Below are 22,013 nucleotides of genomic sequence, written 5' to 3'. Positions count from 1 at the left end.
TCTGCTGAACGCAGCCATTGCTTGCACTTTTCGTACTCGGATAATAATATTGGTCCGTTCTTGCAGCGCCAATCAATTATCATACGAACACACGAGCTACATTTTGTTAGAAATGCGCCCTGAGGTCCACTAGTGGTTACGCCAATGTCATCGTGCCCCTGTCATTTGCCGCCATTGTATTCAACTCTCCGCGACTTTTCGTGACTGGCGTTTGTGACAAGTCGGCGTTTCACGTACTATTTACGTTTGTTTGTAATAAAAACGAAGCAAGGTAAGCTATAGCTCTTAAAAATAATAGTAGATAAAGTATTTGTTATGATTAGGTTGCCGTAATCAGAATGCGTAAATAGAATCGCTCGATTTCGTTTTGCTATGTCATTCTTGGTTAACCGACTTACTTCAGTTTGTACTGTTAGTTTAAACTTTCATTCGTTTCTATTAATACTTGAATGTTTTATCCGATATTATAATTGTGTTGACAAATGTTTTCGTAATTTTATAACTTTAGCGAATTTATTTGTGTCATTTATAATGGTGTCTAACCTCAAATCTATCATATTTATATTAAATGTTTGTCCAAAAAGTTATTGGCCTAAATCTATATTACCATCTTGAAATCTGCAAGATTAAACAGATAACTAAATATATGTATAAATATATAGATAATATACAGATAATGTAGATATATATATATAAATAATAGATAACTATATATATAACTATTATATATATATATATATATATATATATATATATATATATATATATAAATAATAGATAAATATATATATTTATAATTTAAAATTCAAGTAAATTCAAGTATATAGATGTAAGACACAACTTTCAGTATACCTAACTTATAAGTCTCTTGTTTGTTTCAAGATGTTTTTAACACGTTCCGAGTACGATCGTGGAGTAAATACCTTCTCGCCGGAGGGAAGATTATTTCAAGTGGAATATGCCATAGAAGCCATAAAACTTGGCTCTACCGCCATTGGAATTGCAACAACAGAAGGAGTCGTTCTAGCAGTGGAAAAACGCATTACTTCTACTTTAATGGAACCAACAACTGTAGAAAAAATTGTAGAAATTGATAAACACATAGGATGTGCGGCATCTGGTCTAATGGCCGATTCACGAACAATGATAGATAGAGCTCGAGTTGAATGTCAGAATCATTGGTTCGTCTACAATGAAAGAATGACAGTAGAATCAACCGCTCAAGCAGTATCTAATTTAGCTATACAGTTTGGAGATAGTGATGACGATGGCACTGCTATGTCTAGACCATTTGGTGTAGCAATGTTATTTGCTGGGATTGATGAAAAAGGTCCGCAGTTGTATCATATGGATCCGTCTGGAACTTTTGTTCAATTTGATGCAAAAGCTATAGGATCTGGTAGTGAAGGAGCTCAACAAAACCTTCAAGAAGTATATCATAAGGTAATTTATTTTTTCTATTAAATTAATTTAAATTATATACATATTTATCTTTATATTGCAATCGAATATTATTATTCTTGCAGTCTATGACACTTAAGGAAGCATTGAAAGCTGCGCTGACAATACTAAAGCAAGTAATGGAAGAAAAACTGAATGATACCAATATCGAAGTAATGACAATGACACCTGGACAATTGTTTCATATGTTTATTAAAGCAGAATTACAAGAGGTGATTAAAGATATTGCTTAAAGTATATATAAAGTATTATATAAACAATTTTCACTATGCTGGATCACGGAGAGGATAAATTTCTAACACATAGAGCATTAATTGTAAATTATATCTTTATAGAAAAATGCTTTACTTTTATATATTTAATACTTTTATTTATCATCTTTAGAGAGAAAAATAATGTTAAAAAGAAAACACGCATAAATATATATTTTCTTTTTAATACTTTCTTTCTAAAAATAAAAGAGAATGTCAAATATAAAGGATTGAAAATAGAATTAAATGGAAAATTAAATAGAATTAAATATATATACAGAAGTAAAGCATATATATATATATATATGCCATAAAATTGATTTATATTTCTTTTATGAGTTGATTATAAGTTTTCAACATATACATATGCATATACAGAAGTAAAGCATTTGCTAACATAAAATTGATTTATAATCTCCTCTAAAATGAATCTACAACTCCTTTTATGTTATATTCCTAATATCCTTCTCGTAAAATAACATTAAAAAAATAACTAATATAAAAATAAAATTAAATTTCTGCATTTTTTACAAAGATAATTTCTAAAATGTTATATATATAAAATGATACATATTTATTTTTCAATTTAGTAACTATATATTTATTATTCGATTTAGTTGATAGACTTCGGCGTTACGTCGGAGGAAGATATCATGAAACCATCAATCGGTAACTCCTTTCCAATACCTCAGCCTCAGCCCTCTACTTCCTTCAAAGGATAATCAAGAAGACGCACCAATTTCTCTCTCCAGATATTCCTACATTCTTCTCCATTCCTGTATGTATTATTTTCATACGTTATTTTCATTTATTACCTTGATATTTTTCCATAAAGTTTAAACGAATGAATTTTAATTTGAAATCACATGTTAACGTATTGAAAAATTACATTTGAAATAATGCAGCGTTATTTTTTTATGGAATTATATATCATTAGCAACAGATCAGAGATAAGGATATTTAGGAGATATTTTTTTTGTTTAATCGTTATATCGTGTATCTTGAAAAATAACATGGAACAAAATTGAAATGATAGATGCTTTTTTCCGCGGACAATGGAGATGATGGTGTAACGCAGCGGGCATATTCAGATCGATTCGTTGTTAAATTCGTAGCGGTCGGAAATGAGTGCGCGACGGATGGCTCGTTTTCGATTAAAAGCCGTCCGCCGCGACTGAATGCGCGTATCCGAAATCAATAATTAATTTTACCGGCTAGCCGAGAACGGGGCGGAATGGCTTGGCGGAAATGGTCGGATGCCGCTTGGGTTGGATGCTGCGATGCCCCGATAAAACGTCCCTTTTTATCCCGTTCTCTCGGCTGCCAGATTATTGGATATTATTCCATTTCAAGCGTTCAATCCCGCTACGATTCGCTCGCTTGGATTCCCACGGGGGTTTCTCTGCCGCCTATTGATTGCACCGAACTCTTAAAATGTGTATGTATATTTCTGTAACGCTGCTGAAATTGCACATTTTGCGTCGTGCTATGCGTGGCACGCGCAAGCATATTACATCGAATCGCATAAAAGAGCACGGTTCTTTTCAATTGCGTTCAAGAATGCCTCGTGTAAGATGCGTATCTTTCTCGACTACGCTTAATAGCGGGGAAAGTTTAATGTAATAATAATTGGTAGAAATTTTTATTATGATTTGAAAACGAGAGATTGTAACAGTATTAATATATTATTTATTTTAATAACGATATATATTCACAATAATAGAAAAATGTTTTAAAAGTATATTTTAAAAATAATCTCTTTTTCTTAACAATGTATAATCGTGTATTAAAAAATGCGATAGATTTTCGACCGCGTAATATGGTTTAATGATCGATTTCGCAAAAATCGTTTTGACTAAAAAAAGAAATCCCAGAACACACAATACACGCACAAGACACGGCACGGTCGTGGATTATCGAGGGTATATCGCTTGGCGGGAGCGATATGGGTTCGAGCAAGACTAAGGGACTAAGGTAAACGGAGCGAGGAAGAGAGGTCGATTCAAGCACAGCCGAGAAGGACTGGTAATTAACTGCGACGAGAGGGAGAAGCGGCGGGATAGTCCCGTTTGAGTCCCTGAGAATCCCCAGGGACCTGACCCGTCGTATCAGACGCCAAACACTCACTCCCACACATCGAGCCCGTCGTCCTCGAAGCGCGCTGCCACGTTCAAGTTTCGCGCTACGATAATTGCCTTCGCTTCACAGTCTCGCTACCGACACTCTTGCCGCAGCGACGATGTGGATAAGGGAACTCGCTCTACGCAAGCTTTCCGCGAACAAACGTGGAACGGGAACGTTGGAACGTTAAAGTGGAAGTAGATAATGGCGCAGAAATTTCGAGTTTACGCGATTGGCTTCTCCTCTGTTTTCACGAGAAAGCCGAGTATCTTTTCGAGTATCTTTTTTCCAATGTGGATTTTCAAAAAAGAACGAAATATATGATTCCAACAACTATTGGCATTTCTATTGAAACACAAAGTATACGAGTATTTATTAAAATTAAAATTAAAAATTTAACTCTTTGAAGAGCGTAAGCTTTCATTGGTAAAAGATTGGCTTATCGTAAAATAACTAGCAATGTTTATATTTGGAGAGAAAATTATTAAATGAAAATATATATATTAATTCAGATACACAATATATAATTCACGCTTCTCAACTGTTACCACATGACAGATTACGAAACGATGATTATGCAGACTGATCCGGAAATGAGATGCGTCTACTTCCGTTAGACAAACGAAATATGAAGGAGCAAGGCAGTAGCAGCGGTGCGTCGCGCAACAAACTTTCTTCCTCATTATTACCAAAGAGCGCCGATAGAAAACCGGAAGTGCATCTTGACGTAGAAGAAGGAGCCTGATATACCTGTGCGCACGCGGAGCTATAATTCACGCATCGCAGAATCGTCGTTATTTTTTTCACTTTCACGAAGAACTGGTCGTTCGCCCAACGCGGTCTCTCTTTCCGTTGCATCGTGATACTACGCACATACTCTTTTTTTTTCTTTTGAAATCTCCATCACTCAGACACCCTTCCGGAATCACTTTCGCATTTCTGCGGAACTAGAGAGGGGTTTCCTCTACGTTTCGAATCGCGTATACCTACATACGTTGCATACACATCATATACTAACGTCTAACAATGTTTGCGCTCTTACAATTAGTTTGACGATATTTAATGATGATCGTAATAATAATATATCTTTATTACATGCATTCTCTAATGTACAACAGACGGCAATAGTGTACTATTTATCACATTTGCGATAAAAGGCGAATTTTAGCTAGCTATTTAAGTACATAGAATATAATCACGCGATCGTTAGGTTCAGAGAAGCAGCGAATTTTATGATACCATATACATACGTAATTTCATCGACTAACTAATCTTATCGTTATACCATTATGTTGCATTCTAATAACGCGTCTCCTAAATACATCCGATATTAGAAATTGCATATAACGAGGAACGGATTTTACGACGATTTTCTGTAGTATTGCATCATTATCGATTTCTCTTCATGTTTGATAATATTAGATGTAATTTGTTGCAATTTTTTGCCACGTGTAAATGGACGCGGAAGTGAAATTTTATTAGCGGCTAAACGAGCGTCTAAGAAACGTTCACCGGATTATTTTTTGTTCATTTTTTCATAGAAAAGTCCAGCGGAATATGATCTACAGACATTTTATATTCTTTATTTCTATTTAATTGCGTACGAGTTTCAATTACGTCGCAGCCGCGGGGACTGATAATATCGATAGGAAATCTCAGTAAAGCCAGCTGTCCATCCTGTATATAACGAAATAGGAAATTTGTTCGTTAATGTGGCCGACCTAATTTCTCGTCAGAAATATTTTATTATTTAATATTTATTATCCCCTCTTCTCCCTGTGAATAGAGATATTCATGATCGAATTAAATGAATTAAGCGAATTAAGGCAAATTTTATTTTTATACGGAACATTAATTCTAGGCTAATTAAATACCAGTTTAACATCGAACGTAGGAGAAATTCCGCTTATAAATTACAACATTGTTTTCTCACGCTCGAGTATTTTGAGAGTCGTGAAAAAAATTCCCGGATCAATTTTTCGATCGCAATAAATCGACTTGGTGAAAGGAGTGGCGATAGAAATCTGTGGGATACACATGCCTCGTAGATATCCGCGTTGAAATATGATGTTTTACATGTTGTACACGAGAGCCTGGATGGAGAAAGTAATGCTTTCCTGAACGCGCGACGCGTGTATCTTAATTGAGACCGGGTGGTACGAGAATTAAAATTCTCTCAAGAATCGAAAGTGCTCGCGGAAGTCCATATGTAAGCTTCTGTCCCGCCAGCAGGACACCCGCTTCCTTTTTATTTGCATGTATTTTTTTTGCCCCTTTTCGATGCCAGGACAACGAACGCGACAGCAACGTAACGATCTCTCGAGAGGCTAATGTCGCGCTTTTACCGGTGTTTGCTAGACCGGAAAACGAACGCGGAAAGGATCGTTGTAATCTACATGCGAACTTATTTAATGGTAACTTCTTTTTGGATTCTGGATTAATTTTTTTTATGTCGTTCGGATTTCGTAACGGTATGAAATATTTTTTATTTCGCGGACAATAAAACGATGAATTTAGAAGAGTGAAACTCTCTGGTATTCATCGACGAAATTCTCCCGAGAAAGTAAATCTTGACGTTGATTTATATCACGCTACGAGCATAACACGTCTCGGTGTATGAATCTACACATTATGTATAATTACTAATGTATAATTTTATCTATCTAACGTATTATCTCATTTTCTTTTCTCGTTGGGTAAGAAAAAGGATCTTGGGATCTCGGATCTGCCGTTGGAATAAGGATCAAGAAAAGTAAGGTGTAATAAGGGCAGAGCGTTTATTAAATCTTTCGTATAAAAGATACGTACTTTTTTCACAATACATTCTTTACTTAACTTACTTAGGTACAACATTTCTCAGTATGGTAAACATACTTCACAACAATACTGTGCGAACATTAAGCGAAATTAAGCGAATAATGTTCGTTGAAACTTACACGTACTTCCCGGTATCTTTTTCAAACGCAAAACATATATACAGAACATTTATTTAGGCTTTTGAGAGAGAGATATCCGTCAATCTATTAATCGCCACGAAAAGTATCGGTAGAATTATCGATTCACTTATATCTCTTCGCAATGTTATCGTAGCCTAAGAATAATTGGATCGAAATAATCGCTACAATTGTGCGTTTCCTGAAAATATAATACATATAAAAATACATCGGTAAACTCGTCAATCATAGTATCAATAATTATAGCTATAAGTCATCCATTAATTGTATACAATTGTCATATTCCTTGCTGTACGATGAAATTGAATTTCGATCAATTGCCGAGATCTTCCCAAGGATTTCTAAAATGGTCCAGCGAAATGATATGATATACCGATTCGGAGAAAAGCGCGCGATCACATCGAGAGAGAAGATGAGAAGGCCTCTCGTGATGTTCGCTTCACGTCATCGTCGTCAAGATCAGTGATACGATTCATAGCCGCCGCCGCCGCCGCCGCCACCGCCACCGCCAGAGTGAAAGTCATAACCGCCTCCGTCGCCTCCGTAACCGCCTCCGTCGCCTCCGTAACCACCGTAACCACCGCCGAAATCACCGCCGCCGCCACCATAGTGCTCCTCGTGCTTCGGTATGTGCACCGGCACGGCTACCGGAACTTTATAAGGTACCGGTACTTCCTTCTCGACTGGAACCGGCACCTCCTTCTCGACGATGTACGGCTTGTCTACGGGCACCTTGACCGGCACCGGGACCGGCTTCTCCACCGGCACTGGCACCGGTTTGTGTACGTGGTAGGGTTGCGGCACCGGCACCTTTATCGGCACCGGATATGGTTTAGGTACCGAGACCGGATACGGCTTGTCTACCGGCACCTTCACTTCGTACGGTATCGGCTTCTCGACTGGCACCGGATACGGCTTCTCAACGGTGACCGGATACGGTTTCGGCACGTGGACCGGGTACGGTTTATCCACCGGTACCTTCACCTCGTAGGGCACCGGTTTCTCCACCGGGTACGGTTGCGGTACCGGCACCTTCACCTTCACCGGGAAGGGCACGTGCTTCTCGACCGTGTAGGGTTGCGGGACCGGTACCTTTACTGGCACCGGAACGTGCTTCTCCACGGTGTAAGGCTGTGGCACGTACACCTTGACTTCGTAGGGCTTGTCCACGGGTACCTTCACCTCGTACGGCACCTTCTTCTCGACGGTATACGGCTGCGGCACGGGTACTGGTACCTTGATGAACACCTTCACCGGGTAGGGCACGTGCTTCTCGACGGTGTAGGGCTGCGGCACGCCGACCTTCACCTCGTACGGCACGTGCTTCTCCACCAGGTAAGGCACATGCTTCGTTACTTCGTACGGTACCGGCACTTTCTTTACAACCGTCACTGCCTTCACGTGCTCGTGATGATCGTAGCCTCCACCGCCTCCACCGCCTCCTCCACCTCCTCCGCCACCGTGCAGATCGCCACCGCCGCCGCCCAGGTCACCGAAACTGTGAACGAGCCCGCGTTTTTCTGTCTTCTTCTCCGTTGATTCCGCCTCGACGTTCTGCGATTTCCCGTCACTCGCCTCGCTCGACTCTTTCGAGCATACAACTTGAGTGGCCGCTGCCACCAAAATGATGGCAATCTAAAGTCAAAAAAAAAATATATATATTCGTGCATTAACAATTAATAAAGAATAATAAAAAATTAATATGCGCGCTTATCAAGTTGCTGAAAAATATTTTTAGATCTTGAGATATTTTTTTTTAATTTTTAATCGAGAGCTATTAATATCTTTTTACAACTTGCAGGCAAAAGAAATTTTATAGATATCTTAATATATTATATTAATTCCAATAATTTGCAAGATGTTGATTCGAGATTTGATTTAATCTCAGCCACCTTTTTAACGATGCACCAACTTACCTTGATATTCATTCTCGAGTTCGCGTATGTTTTTAGTGTGGCGTATGACCACTAACTGAACCGCTACGTTTTCTAGTCTGAGCCTTATATAGCCCGCGCTATAATAGCTTAGCACTTTCCCTGCACCTCATCGCTTATATTATACGTATGGAGTCTTGCTTTACGTACGTTAGGTATAAAAAAGTCGCCTGGGCGAGTTCAGGAAATAAACATGCGTGCGAATTTGCTTCATGATAGCCTAAAGTTCAACAACACCGAATCTGCAAATATCTGCCAACATGCGATTTGTATCGCATGAAATTCACTTTCTTTTTCGATGCAAGTGACAATCATAATATGCGTAAATAGACCCTTGCATTGATAGATCTCTAATATCTCTTTCTTTTTTTATCTTGTATTTTATTTTTTAAAAATGTTTTTTCCACATTTTTTTAAGAGTTACGGACAAACTTTTTTTCCCTAGACACATAACGCATATTTACATATATTGAATGGGAAACAAATTGAATAAATATACATGTGATATGTTTAAGAAGTTACTGAGAAAAAAGTTGTTAATTTGACTAAATGGTAGTTAACAACTGTTTTTTCTCAGTGTAATGAAAAGACAATAGTAGAAATTTGCCATCATTGTCTGCAAGAACAGTTATATACTTCATTAAATATTCTTCTAAATAGAAACTTGTGAAAAAACATAGTATATATTCTATAACTGTAGGTATGTCGATTGCTTCCTATATCCTCCTCTATCTCATACATCAAATAAAATATATATCAAAATTCTATATTATATAAATATATTCTAGCACAAATATAACTGTGGGGCCAAGTAAATGGAGGAAGTTAATCCTCGTTATGGTTGGCGAATGTGCAACACCGTGATTTCCGTCTCTCCCTGTCATAGAAATTACCATATGCGCTAAACCAACACTTTATTTGTACCTGTAATGTGCCTTTTCTTGATAAATCATCGGTAGAAAACTCATAACAAGAAAGGATATCCTGCAAATAGCTTCCGAATGTTATATTCAATGCGCATCGGCAAATTTGATTGCTTCTCACATACGTCGATTAGAGCAACATTTATCAAATTTTAATGTGTCTCATTAAATAAGTTTTATACGTTGCCAATCACTCGTATATAGGTTGGTATCTGGCATCAAGTATTACTTCGGTGTATAATTTTCTTCAACCGAAAAAAGATGATACGTTTTCCGATACTTATATTTTGTAATCATATATTCGCGTTACCAAGAAATTATATATCATCTTGTTTATCGTGTATGCTGTTTTTAAGAAATGCTGGTATTATTCAATGTCAGTTGTCCCAGGTGCAGTCTGAGCTCTCGCGCTAACCGTATCGATGGCGCACGAGGACCCCTATTACGGTCGCATGTAATTATTGTAGAAATCCACGTAAAGCTGTGCGCATATATTAAAAGCGCGAAGTTTTGCATGCAAAATGTGTAATAATGCCATATGTTAATACGACACGGCTCGCATGCGTGCCGTACATTTCGATCGTCGAAAGATCGCAAGATGTATCGCAATTTTTAACGATTAATCGCCGCTCAAACATCCCCGAGGGTCATACTGCCTCGTGGCGAACGCTTCATTTGTTCTACATATATATATATGTAATGTAGATCATTGCCTTGCGTGTTTTTTCCGATAAATATTGCGGTAAAGATGATTAATATATCTCGTGTCCAAATAAGCTTGCTTAAACAGCCACTCTTAATTAATCGATTGACGGTCAACATTAATTAATCTTTACGTTAGTGGGAGCTAAAGATCGATTATGAAGAAGCGAGTCGTGAAAAAAGTTTATAAATTTGTAATTGATGTCGAAGCGAAGGAAATGTTATTTTGTTCTCGTGATATATCGATGAGATTTATTGAACAGGAAAATCAATCTGTCACACGCGAGATATATCTCTCCGTAAAATATTCATCAAAAAGTGTCAAGAATATAACTCTAGACATGTAAAAGAGAATAAGGCTCTTAAGTAATGCACGCTGCTGGATATTACTTAATCATTTCACCAGCAATTACTTCATATAACCGCTATTTAGCATTTTTTATGTCAACAACATAAGCGATATTGCTCACTTTGATGACTAATCGTTGAGATTTAGTTATCAATTATTATTTAAACACGAAAGTTCAAGATTCATAATGAATATAACGATAATGAATTAATCTTGCAATTAATAATATTGAAGTTAATATATGTATTATATATATATTGAAGGATTTTTGAGTTATTATAAGTTTAGATTTATAGTGCATAGAGGAGTATATAAATGCTATATTTGCGAATCAGGATTATAACTATCTCATTAGAAGACATTCACTTTTCTCTCTTTCTCTCTCTCTGCTGTTTTTTTTTTTTATTATACGCAACATTCTTCGAAACGGTGCAATGTCTCGATAAGACCCACGGTAATTTATTCGATAATAAGCTCGCGCTTCCTCCCTTCCCCTCTTTTTCGCTCTCTTTCTCTCCTTTCTTTTTTTCTCCTTTTTAATTTTTCCCCCTTTCCCTTCTCCTTTTTTTTCATATCTCTTTCTTTCCTTCATCCACGAATATCGCTACTGGCGCGCAAATTACTCGGTAGCGATGGCCGCCGTCGGGCGTTTTTAATTGACGACGGACGAAATGAAGTATCATGCCGTGCATTATAATTGGAAACTTTTATATTGCGTGCGCGGCTACGGTACGTCGGGCTTACCGAGGCGTGAATCCGAGCTTGCATTTTCGCTACAATCGACGCATTCTCCTCTTCATCTTATCTTTTTTTCCCCTTCACGGATTTGAACGCGCATACCCTTCAAAAAAATGCGCGCGATTATCGCGCCATAAGATTGCATCACCGAGCAAATCAAGCCCAACGGCAAATTTGCGAGACCTCCTTGCTCTCGAGCCAATCTTCCCTCTGTCAGTAGCTTTTTTTAATTAATTTATCATTAATGGAACTATTTTCTCGACGCATTTTGTTGAAGAAACGCGTTTCTTGAAACGCTGTTTTCCGCGTATCGATAATATACGCGAGCAAACCCGTATTTTTATCTTCTCATCCATATTAATTATAACGCGTTTAACGAAGCGTTTGATGGAAAAGTGAAAGGAGACACGCGGCGCGCGACTTTCCCCGAAATCTGACATGTTGAACGAGAATATTATGATCGGCATTAATGTTTCACCGACACAAACTCCCATGAATTTGGCAGGAACCGGCGTGCGACATGATTCGCACGCGTAATATCGTAGCGTTTCGGTAGCCGCGATTAATCATCTTTTTCGTGTTGGTGCTTTACGGACGGTGCCCCGGAATTTCTGCTCGGAAGCTACGCGCCAGGGAAAGAATAATGATACTTTGGCTTCCATCGTAAAGCGTGCTCGTGTGATTTAATCACATGGAATGCGACCGAACGGTTTAAGAGGAAATAGTTATATATATTACTCTTTTTCGGATCTTGCTTACAATATAAAAAGATTAGCAAAGAAAATTTTTTTTTTAATTCCTCATGATTTCTTCAAGTATGAGAGAAATATGTGAGAATTCTTTTCCTTATTTCTCCGGGAAATATTAAATATCTAACCTAAATAATATCGAAATCGAGAATTCTTATAGAATTTTATTGGGAAATTAAAAAAAGATGTATGTATATATAGAATGTCTATTCCCTGGAGAAATATGGAAAACATGGAATTCTCAGAGATTTCTTTCGCACCTGAAGAAATTGAGATTCTCGTAAAATTTTATTGGGAATTTTTAAAATAGTTTTCTTTAATAATGCTTTTATATTGTAAGCAATCTGCCAATAAGCCAAGTTATGAGTTATATGCATATTTAAAATATATTATAGATATACGTATCTATCTTTATTCATATATTCAATTTTTAGCAAAATGTTGAATATGCAATAGATATTCTTTTCAATGTAATTTTTAATGATAAAGAAATGAAAATGTGCAAGTGAAAAATGTTAATCTTACGGAAGCTATTCAGTTTATTTCGGTGCATTTTCAGCGAATTTTTTTACAATATTTGGGTAGACCTCTCCCCTTCCTCCCTGCGCATATATAATTATATCCGGTGAGAATATCGCGCGCTGATAAAAGCGGAGTGTAATTCCTTTCCTCGATACGAGGCGGGGATAACGCGAGTATAATCGCGCGAGCATTAAGAATCGCGATGCCGAAGAGACCGGTTCGCTTACGATAATCATCATTCTTCTCACGCCGCGCAAAACAAACCTTAAATCTCGACGGTAATCAACGATCGTTATGGTTACGTTACAAATGTAATCGGTTCGCATTATTATTATCGAATCACGGGCGCCAAAGTAAAAGACGCGATTGCCGATTAAATGACTCACGGCTGTCAAAATTCAAAATGGGAAAAATCGAGCAAATCCGATCCCACCTCTGCGGGAAAAACGTGCGTTTACGGCGGTTTCCGTTAAGTAAGCGGGGCGAAAGGTGAGCGCACCTGCGAGGTCTTCGGAGAAGAGAGAGAATTTTCGGTCAACAACTAACGCGTTACTGATGAGGAGGCCGATGCGAGGATGCCCGTTCCTCCTGTTCACCGCAGGAGGAACGAGCCAGCAGCGCAGGAGAGATTATGTAACTTTAATTGCGTTCTAACTACCGTGCAATTGGACGATGGCGGGCCGTGCAACCTGCAGTTTTGGCGGCAGGTATCCCATTAAGACGTTGCCTCGGCTAATGCGACGACCGAGTGACTTTTGCGAGCGCAAATCCGTTATTTTTTTTACTTCTTTTTTTTCTCTGCGATGCGCAATTTATGACCCCGAGAACCGGCAGGAGAGGCCAATCCTCACGGTAATCCTACATCCGGTAAAACCGACTTTACGCACACAAAACCTGGTATTATCGCATAACGGTTTGTTTTTTTTTTCTCTCTTTAAAACGCGGCAGCTAATTTCGCGCCGTTAATTTCGCATTGAGATTATCTCGCGGAATTATCGCGATTTCTCTATCGCTTAAAACATTGATGAATATCGCGTTCGGAAGTGTAATGTCCGATCGAAGAAAGCTGATCGTGTATTATAAATACGAGTCTCGCGCCGATATTCCTCGAGTGTGCGGCAACGGCTCGGAATTACGTTCCTTCGATCAGGATAGTCACGGAGATTTCACTTTAGTGATTTCACATATGCGAGCGCATTCGCCTCGTCGATGCTTCTTTTCCTTCTCTTCTTTCATCGCGCCTAGATGAAAGTGCACGCGCAACTCGAGTCGCGCTCAAATCATATGGAATTCGCCAACGACACGGTTTGCTCTGCCATGTCAGATCGAGATGATGACGGAAAATCGTTGTCGCACGCGTATGATTAATTCGCGCTTACGACACATGGTACTCGTATAGTTTCCCATGCATTTTCCGCATTGGAAAAGCTTCGTTTTGTCGCGTAATTGGATCTATCTATTCACAATTGGTTCCGTAAGCACGTAACCGTGCAAATTCGTAATATTATAATTGTAGGAAGTGATATATTAGAGTTCTCTAGCATGAAATATTGATAAGGAATATTGATTCTTAGGAATTTTTACGAAGAATATTAGAAATTGATCTTTTTGATATTTTAAATATGCTTTTATTAATGTTTAAATAGGACACGATCAATATTTTTAAATATTAGATATTTAACCTTTTCTAATCAATTCGAGCCTCCCTGCGAAGCAGGTTCGAAAATGCATAATTCAATAGTGTGATATGCTGCTTCTAATGTAATTGTCTGAAATAAAAAAAAACTTGATTTAATTGTATTCTACACGATATTAAACCTAATTTCATTGCAGAATTTTTTTTTAAATAACAAAGTAATGTCAAATTAAAATTAGATACTTAAATTTTTTGCTGAAATTTACTCATTTCTGTCAAAGATCAGAAAAATATTAATTACTAATTTTTTAAATTTTATGATTAGATTTAATGTGTTCCCCCCCCCCCCCCCCCGAAAAACTACTCTTTTTCATAAAAAAAATAAATAAAAATTATTTAGTCCATTAGTTTCTAAACTATCTATTACACGAACTTTGAAAACAGTGTTTTGAAGAAAAACGCGTTTCAAAGCTCTGCAAACTCATTAAAAAACCCATCTTATTCAGTCTTAAAACTCCGCCAACTTTATGAATTTTTCGATAAAATTTAAAAGATTATTCTCTCCGAGCATCAATTCAGAAAATGTTCTACTTTTTATATCTTTAATGTAGGCTGGACTCTTAAATTATTAATCAAATTCATTATATACATGTTAATGGACATAGTTTATCTATATATGTTTCATTATATCTTGTATTAAAATCCTTAAATAAAGTATCAGAAGTGAAAGAAATATTAATTCTTCTCTGAAATACACATGTCAAAATAAATGATCTCGCTTCTGACGTATTAAAATTCAATATGATTACAGTTAGAACACAAGGGTCTTAAAGAGAGTTCCTTCCAACTAGAGGGATTCAAGGGGTTGATTTTGACGATCGCTCCTTATTCTCCGATGGAAAATAGCAAAGAATGGCGCTCGAAGCGAGCGACAAAGATTCGGCGTGTCTCGCACGAGCGGGCCACCAAAGTTCGGGGCCCGTTATTTGTTGAGGGCACGATTATCCCGTTCGACGGCACATGTAATTTGAGCCGTATTACGCGCGCGTTGACAACGTGTCGCGATTATGTTCGCACCTCCGACGAGTCCGGTCCGGTCATATCGGCACGACTTTGGGCACGTTATGTACGTCCGTCGTCGCCACCGCCGCCACCACCGATCGTACCATCCGATCCGATAACCAATTACCAAGAACATGGCGTCCAACGATGTCCCGTATCTGCCTGTCGTCAGCGACAGGTAGAATCCCACGTATAGCTTCATCCTAGAAACGAGCATCGTATTCGCTCGCTGACAATAGCCTGCCTTATTTTCCGCACGATGCGCGGAGAGACAAATTTATTATAAATCGGACGCACATTTTCCGGGAACGAGGATAATACGATTCGATTTTAGAGAGTTTGCGAAAAAAAAATGGCGCTGCTTTAGAAACAATATGCTTCCAAACACTCGCAATCGCACGAACGTTCGATAAATACATAGTTTTCGACCTTTTTGATATTTACGTAAAATTTACTTGAACATTGCTCGCATTTACGTCGACATTTCATGCGTAAATGTCGCAATAATGACGACGTAATCATTAGGGAACGTGAAATCTAATGTCGAGTGCGTTATACGATCATCGACCGTATCACAGGTGTTGCGACACCTCTTGTGTAATTAGCTATTTTCTCTATACATAAGATTATTGTTTTTCCGCATGTACCTTATTTGAACCGTTATACACTCGTATGTTTCGACCAAATTTTTTTAAAATTCTTGGATAAATAATAAAAAATGATCGTAACTATTTTCTTTTTTTGCGCAATTTCACAAACATCATTATTAAATACGGGAGAGAAAGTAATTAATTTGATTAAAATACATATTAAATATCACATGAAATATATATTAAATTGCATTCGTCTAATCCGAGTTTTCTCCTTCAAATTCGTGCAAAAAAGCAGCGCTGCAGAAAAATACGTATTAGATTATCCGAAAAGTTCTCTTCAAGAGGTATCTTTAGCGAAGTCTTTATTGTTTCCAGATAGAATGCAGCTGCAAGTGATTAGGAATAATAGTATAGATTTCGCGTATATTGAAATCACGTAGGCATCAGTAATTAAGTGTAGTATCTAATAATGCGCGTTCTATAATAAGCGATTTTGATGATTTCTCTTGTATTGATCACGTCCGATACATCGACGCGATGATTGTAAATTAATTCTGCCCAAACAGGAATTTGTACGGGATACACATTTCGAAAGTATCGAAAGATACGATCGAAGATTATCATAGTTTTCTCTCTGACCACTGACGAATAGAACGCGCCTAAACTATAATTTTCGCTTTAATATGGGTCTATCTAACCTCGCGCGAACAAGAGCAAAAGTTTTTGTGGATATAGTCAAGTGAGATCGGGAAAAAATTTAATAGATCCACCAGTTGTGGCGATACATGTATATTAACAAATAAAAATGAGCTTCAGAAATACAAATATATATTTATATTTCTATATTCTATTTTATATATTTCTATATATATTATATATTTCTATATATTTTATATTTCTATTTTCTATATTTTTTATCTATATTTATATTTAAATATATATATATATTTATATTTATATTTCTATTTTCTATATTTTTTATCTATATTTATATTTATATTTAAATATATATATATATATATATTTATATTTCTGATGCTCCCCGATTTTCTCTCCAGGATGCATTAATATTAATATTAATATTAATTTTAACGTGATGTATTTAAAATGTTACAATGCACCACAATTTTTTTTCGTATTTATTTCTATATCTTTCTATAGGCTCCGATTTTACTTCATCTCTAAAAAAGCGACAAGTTATAATTTCCGCCTTAATCTCGTCGGATTCCTCGAATGATCGATCAAATTGTAATAAAATGCACGCTTTTATGTGCCATTTATGCGCGATTTATAACCGTTAATTGACGCACCTGATAATGATCTTTACGAGCGACTTCCTATCTGGGATTTTTAATGCATAATTAAATGTCTATCAGTTGACACTTTAGTAGCTGGTATCGCTCGGTCGCACGTAAATCTGTTATCTACAGGATTTCCGTGATTTTTACGTGGCTATTGATTCGCATTATCCGCCTCTCGTCTGTGATTTAGCGCTAACGAACTCATCTTGGCACTCCTGTTTCTCCCGTGCGCTCTTTGCAATCCGTTAAAATCCTAAGGGAGTAATTTTGTAATTAACTCGTAAGCCCCCACCGCGCCCGTAACAGTAGCGATGCCATCGAGAGTAATCCGGTCCGGGTTACCGTCATTAGGGGGGAAGATGAGAAACGTCTTTAATCTTAATTCACGGGAGATCTCTCTGACGTCGGATAACGACTCGCAGAATGATGAAAACTGTCGGTTTGCCGCGAAATCATTACCGTATATTTACCGGGTCGCATATTTATCTGAAACGATACGAGTATTCTTAAAATATCGATCGTTCAAGTTACTAATTTTTAGCGTGAAAAATAAAATTCATTCGTTCTTTAATCAAAGCGCCAGTGGAGAAGAAATGTTATTTCGCTCCAAGATCAAAGGAATCGAGAGAAATCGATTAATTTTTCTTTCGATAAAAAGACAAGTTATGACAAGCGAATAGATTCGTCATCGTCGAGGATGATCGGCAGAGTCGTCGATGTGCTTTAATTCGATCGCAAACACATCGCGACGCGTTACGTGATTGTGACTCTTCATTAACCGATTCGCATGCGTCTGATGTCTCTCGGGAGAGACGAGATAAATTTCACATGCGCGACGGGCTTGCAAAAAAAAAAAGAAAGAAAGAAAGAAAAGGCAACAAGAGAGGATAGAGGCGGTACGTATCGTCGTCAGGTGCAGTCGAGACGGCAAACTCGTCTCACGTGTGCGTATGTATGTGTGCGGATCTTGTTCGCTTTCTTTATTTTTTTTGCTCTTTCCAGAGTTTCTCCTTTTTTTTCTTTTCTACCGAAAATTTTTAGTTCACCTCCTCCCGGACCTGCGGTCGGCGCGTGCTATAAACGCGCGCGCGCGCGCGCGCCGGATCGATATATCGCCAATACGGGATGCACGGGAGAGCGATATTATATATATCGGCGGCAATTAGGCACTGACTTGATTTATGACCAGCTACGATCCGCACGGGGGTCACGGCCCTGTAATTTCGCCAAAGAGATAGCGCGCACGTTGCTTAATTAAGAGATCATTAACTATAGATAATCGTAAATACTAGAAAATTGAGTCGTTCGTTTGTTTTTCAACGTTATCCAAGTAATTGCGGACATCTTGATTTTTAAGGAACGATCACCGTAGATAGTTAATCACGATAATACGCAATGATTAAATTCCCCGGGCGCGTTCTTGCGAATTCCCGAAATAATACCAGACTGCCGAAAATCAAAGGGTTACCTCCTTACCTTCGTTTACGTCAGACAGGTCTTGAATAGAGAAAGAGAGAGAGAAAGAGAGAGGAGGGAGGGATAGGGGGTTCCTCCCTAATCTCGACGGCACTGACGTACAGTCGGACGGGTGATCAAGATGCCGTCGAAATTTTTGCAGGTCGTCGACACCGCGCTTTCTCGCGCGGTTATAATATCCTCGCGTTTAAAATTAATCGGAATACAAAGTCGATTGCGCTCGGCGAAATTTAAAAATGTCAAGCGTTCCAATCTCGTTGCGTATCGCATGCATTTATAAGATTTTTGGTCGTCAGTTTTTTAATTACGCCGCACGAAATTAACTAGTTATTCGGTCTCTAAATTATGACGTCATAAAAAATAAGATTTTATCAAAGTTAAAAGGTACAGGTGCCGATTAACGCGCTTAATGGTGGTTAAATGCCTCATCGCAACAACGTGAATCCCTGAAAGTGTCATTATTCTAATTTTACGAGAATTACGGCATCGTATAATGAGCTAAGCTTCTGTGACACACTCTCGGGCAAGATTCTCTCGATTAATTGCCTCTTTTACTCGCGATCTTATCCGACAGTGGAATAATTTCAGATACGTATCAAAAATTTGTTTTTTCTTTCTTAAATTGTCATTAATGTTACGTAAATCATTTTTGAGGAATAATGTGCTATATAATATTACACGAGTGACAGATATCTGATATAGTACCAGCCAAAAATACATCACCTTTATGTTTTTTAAAGATAACTTAATTCAAAGTGTATATATTTAATTAATTTTTCTTGAGTTGCTGTTTTCATTATTGAATGAAAAGTTTATTGTTCAGTAACTTACATACTTAGTATTAAACATATATTCCTGGACAAAATTAACGCATAATTTTTTTTTCACTTTTTCTTTAAAAGCTGATATTTAAATTTTAACGAAAAATTTTAAAGAAAAAGTGAAAAAAAAATTATGCGTTAATTTTGTCCAGGAATATATTTGACTAGATAAAAAAATATGTATGCACTGTGAATTAAGTTATCCTCAAAAAATATAAAGGTAATATATTTTTGACCGGTCCTGTAAATAATCTTGACGCAATTTGTGAGTAAACGAAATTTGTCATGTATCGCCTATGCAGTTATTTCGATCGTAATTCGAACAATTAAGAGAGCCATCGAGGTCGCGATATCAGAATGAAAATCAACGACTATTTTTCTCTTTGCTGATCGCGAATGCGAGTGCTCGTCAGGGACGGCCAAGGATCCGCAATCACGAATACTTAAATTGCGCACTAGCGTACTAGAAACGTTCAATCTGGCAAATTACTTGCGCGCGTTTCGGCGCGCATAGGACCCGAATCAATCGCGTCTACCTTATAATTGAGTCTGCACGCATTAATGCATTCCGTAACCCAGTTAGACCGGCGGCCTGTCGATGTAAAAGAGAGTCGATACACACTCGCATTCGCTACGTGTCGCGTGGCTAGCACACGACGACGACGACGCGTTAAATAACGGGAGAAGATGGCAGGATGAGCGAGATAAAGGAGAGACAAGTCGATCGAAATGGCGATAAAGAGTGAGAGAGAGACAGAGAGAAGGAGGGAGAGATAGTAAACGATGACCAGACGCGGAGAAGACGCTCAATTTCTGTCGCATCTGCCTAAATATATGATAGCCTATGATCAGCACTCTTGGCTCGAGGTATATTATATACTCGATGCGTCTAATGTCGTCCGATTGCGATACTTTCGACCGCATTATCATACACGCATTATCGTGGCACCCTGTGTTCTCGTCGACCACTATCTCTCTCAATATCGAGGACAAGAGTTTCTTTGACATACGGGTTTATAAAGGACCTTGAGTTTTTGTAATTATATTTTGGTTTATGTATGTACGTGTACTTTGGAGTCAGTCGACCTTACGCGAAATGTCAACAAACACAATCGTGAGTCGCAAATGACAGCCTATTGTATTCGTGTCAGTAGTATTCGAACATACACATCAATGAGACGTAAATCTCTCTTAACTCTCTCACTAGATTTTATTTTCTTCTTCGCATTTTGAATTGTCTCGGCCTACAATTTTTACACAAGGTACGTAAAAACGAGAGTTTTAGAAGAGACATTTAATCAAACGTATTTTAATCAAATCTCAATATTATATTTTTTATTTTTTGTTTCTTTATTACTTATTACGTATTCGCTTACTACATCATGTAATCAGGCAGATTTAAAATAATGAAAGAGCAATGCAAAAAATAAATAAAATCAGTAAAAATAGAAAGTAGCATAGGAACATAAGTGTATTAATTTTCTTTTTACCAAGATGTTTTATTTTTTATATTTTAATGCTGTTAATTATATTTATATTTAATTCAACTGCTTTAAGATAATACCAAGAACTTTTATATTATACTTTTATATATGCGCATTAGATTTGCCGCAATTTTCGTAAACATGTATTTTATCGTGCAGAACATGCACATGCTCTTCACGGTTTTTAGATTCATTATCCTCTTGAAAATTCATCATACGATTTATATTATCGATTTATCATATGATTTATGTTATCGATAGTGCTTAAAATTTCAAGCAAGACATGTGATCGCTAATTTTAAACACACAATCGAGGATGTTTTTCATAATTATGATAATAATCAGCAGCGTGTCTGAGAACATTCTGCCCAGGCGAGAAAGTTTTCGAACTTATATTTACACGGCATGATAATCATCCATTTAGAAATGATAATTGATGCTCGCATGCTCGCGCGTTGAATTATTCTTTCTTCTTTAGCGTATCGTACGATGTGTCGAACATAAAGTCGAAAAATCGTTAGAAGCTAGGTATCTATTCTTTGGAAAAACCTGAAATTCTCATGGATTTCTTTTGTAACAATCAGAGAATTTTTATGGAATTTTATTTAAACTCGAAGAATTAAAAAAAATTTCTTTTTTTAGTTATTTTATTCTTATATTAAACAGTCGAAAATTATAATATCCGCCGATAAGTCAAATTGTGGATTGTGTTTAGAATATGTTATAAATATATCTATTTTTATTTATATATTTAATGTCTTATATGACGAAATATTGAATATACAATACATATTTTTTAATGATAAAAAAATTTGAAAAATGTTTATTTTACGAAAACTTCAATTTTTTCAGTACATTTGCAAATCTATTATTTGAAATTTAAATAACTCTGACTTCCGCGGCAATGTGTACCTTATAAATAAATATAATTATTGC

The 22,013-nt window shown here is 37.1% G+C and overlaps 3 protein-coding genes across 7 annotated transcripts in view; 2 read left to right on the top strand and 1 right to left on the bottom strand.

Moving 5' to 3' along the window:
- The first annotated feature begins 132 nt into the window (after window positions 1-132).
- On the top strand, window positions 133-4,166 carry Prosalpha5 (proteasome alpha5 subunit). 4 transcript variants are annotated; one of them, XM_083108447.1, is made up of 5 exons: window positions 133-271; window positions 883-1,443; window positions 1,527-1,673; window positions 2,330-3,150; window positions 3,587-4,166. In XM_083108447.1, the coding sequence occupies exons 2-4, from the start codon at window positions 883-885 to the stop codon at window positions 2,432-2,434; spliced, it is 813 nt and encodes a 270-aa protein (XP_082964573.1). In that variant the 5' UTR covers window positions 133-271; the 3' UTR covers window positions 2,435-3,150; window positions 3,587-4,166. The 4 variants fall into 4 exon arrangements, with proteins under 4 accessions (XP_082964573.1, XP_082964572.1, XP_082964575.1 ...); XM_083108446.1 differs by having other exon boundaries at window positions 3,578-4,166; XM_083108448.1 differs by lacking the exons at window positions 133-271; window positions 3,587-4,166 and adding an exon at window positions 515-648 and having other exon boundaries at window positions 2,330-2,742.
- The window catches only part of Poxn (paired box pox-neuro), a 68,122-nt gene continuing 48,508 nt past the window's right edge, over window positions 2,400-22,013 (top strand). Inside the window, exon 1 of one of the 2 annotated variants that reach the window (XM_083108435.1) lies at window positions 2,400-2,490. The gene's annotated coding sequence lies outside the window, so the exon portion shown is untranslated. The remainder of the gene's footprint in view (window positions 2,491-22,013) is intronic. The other variant, XM_083108433.1, reaches the window with a different exon arrangement.
- On the bottom strand, window positions 6,594-8,967 carry Vajk4 (chitin-binding protein vajk4). The gene is made up of 2 exons (XM_083108436.1): window positions 8,704-8,967; window positions 6,594-8,422 (listed from the first exon to the last, which is right to left on the bottom strand). Exons 1-2 carry the CDS (start codon window positions 8,713-8,715, stop codon window positions 7,247-7,249), a joined length of 1,188 nt encoding a protein of 395 aa, XP_082964562.1. The 5' UTR covers window positions 8,716-8,967; the 3' UTR covers window positions 6,594-7,246.

This window comes from Camponotus vicinus, unplaced genomic scaffold, assembly GCF_025532165.1.
Source record: "Camponotus vicinus isolate PSW18456_S1 unplaced genomic scaffold, iyCamVici1.0 SCAF_9, whole genome shotgun sequence".
Classification (NCBI taxonomy): domain Eukaryota; kingdom Metazoa; phylum Arthropoda; class Insecta; order Hymenoptera; family Formicidae; genus Camponotus; species Camponotus vicinus.
This window is presented reverse-complemented; position numbering and strand designations above follow the sequence as displayed.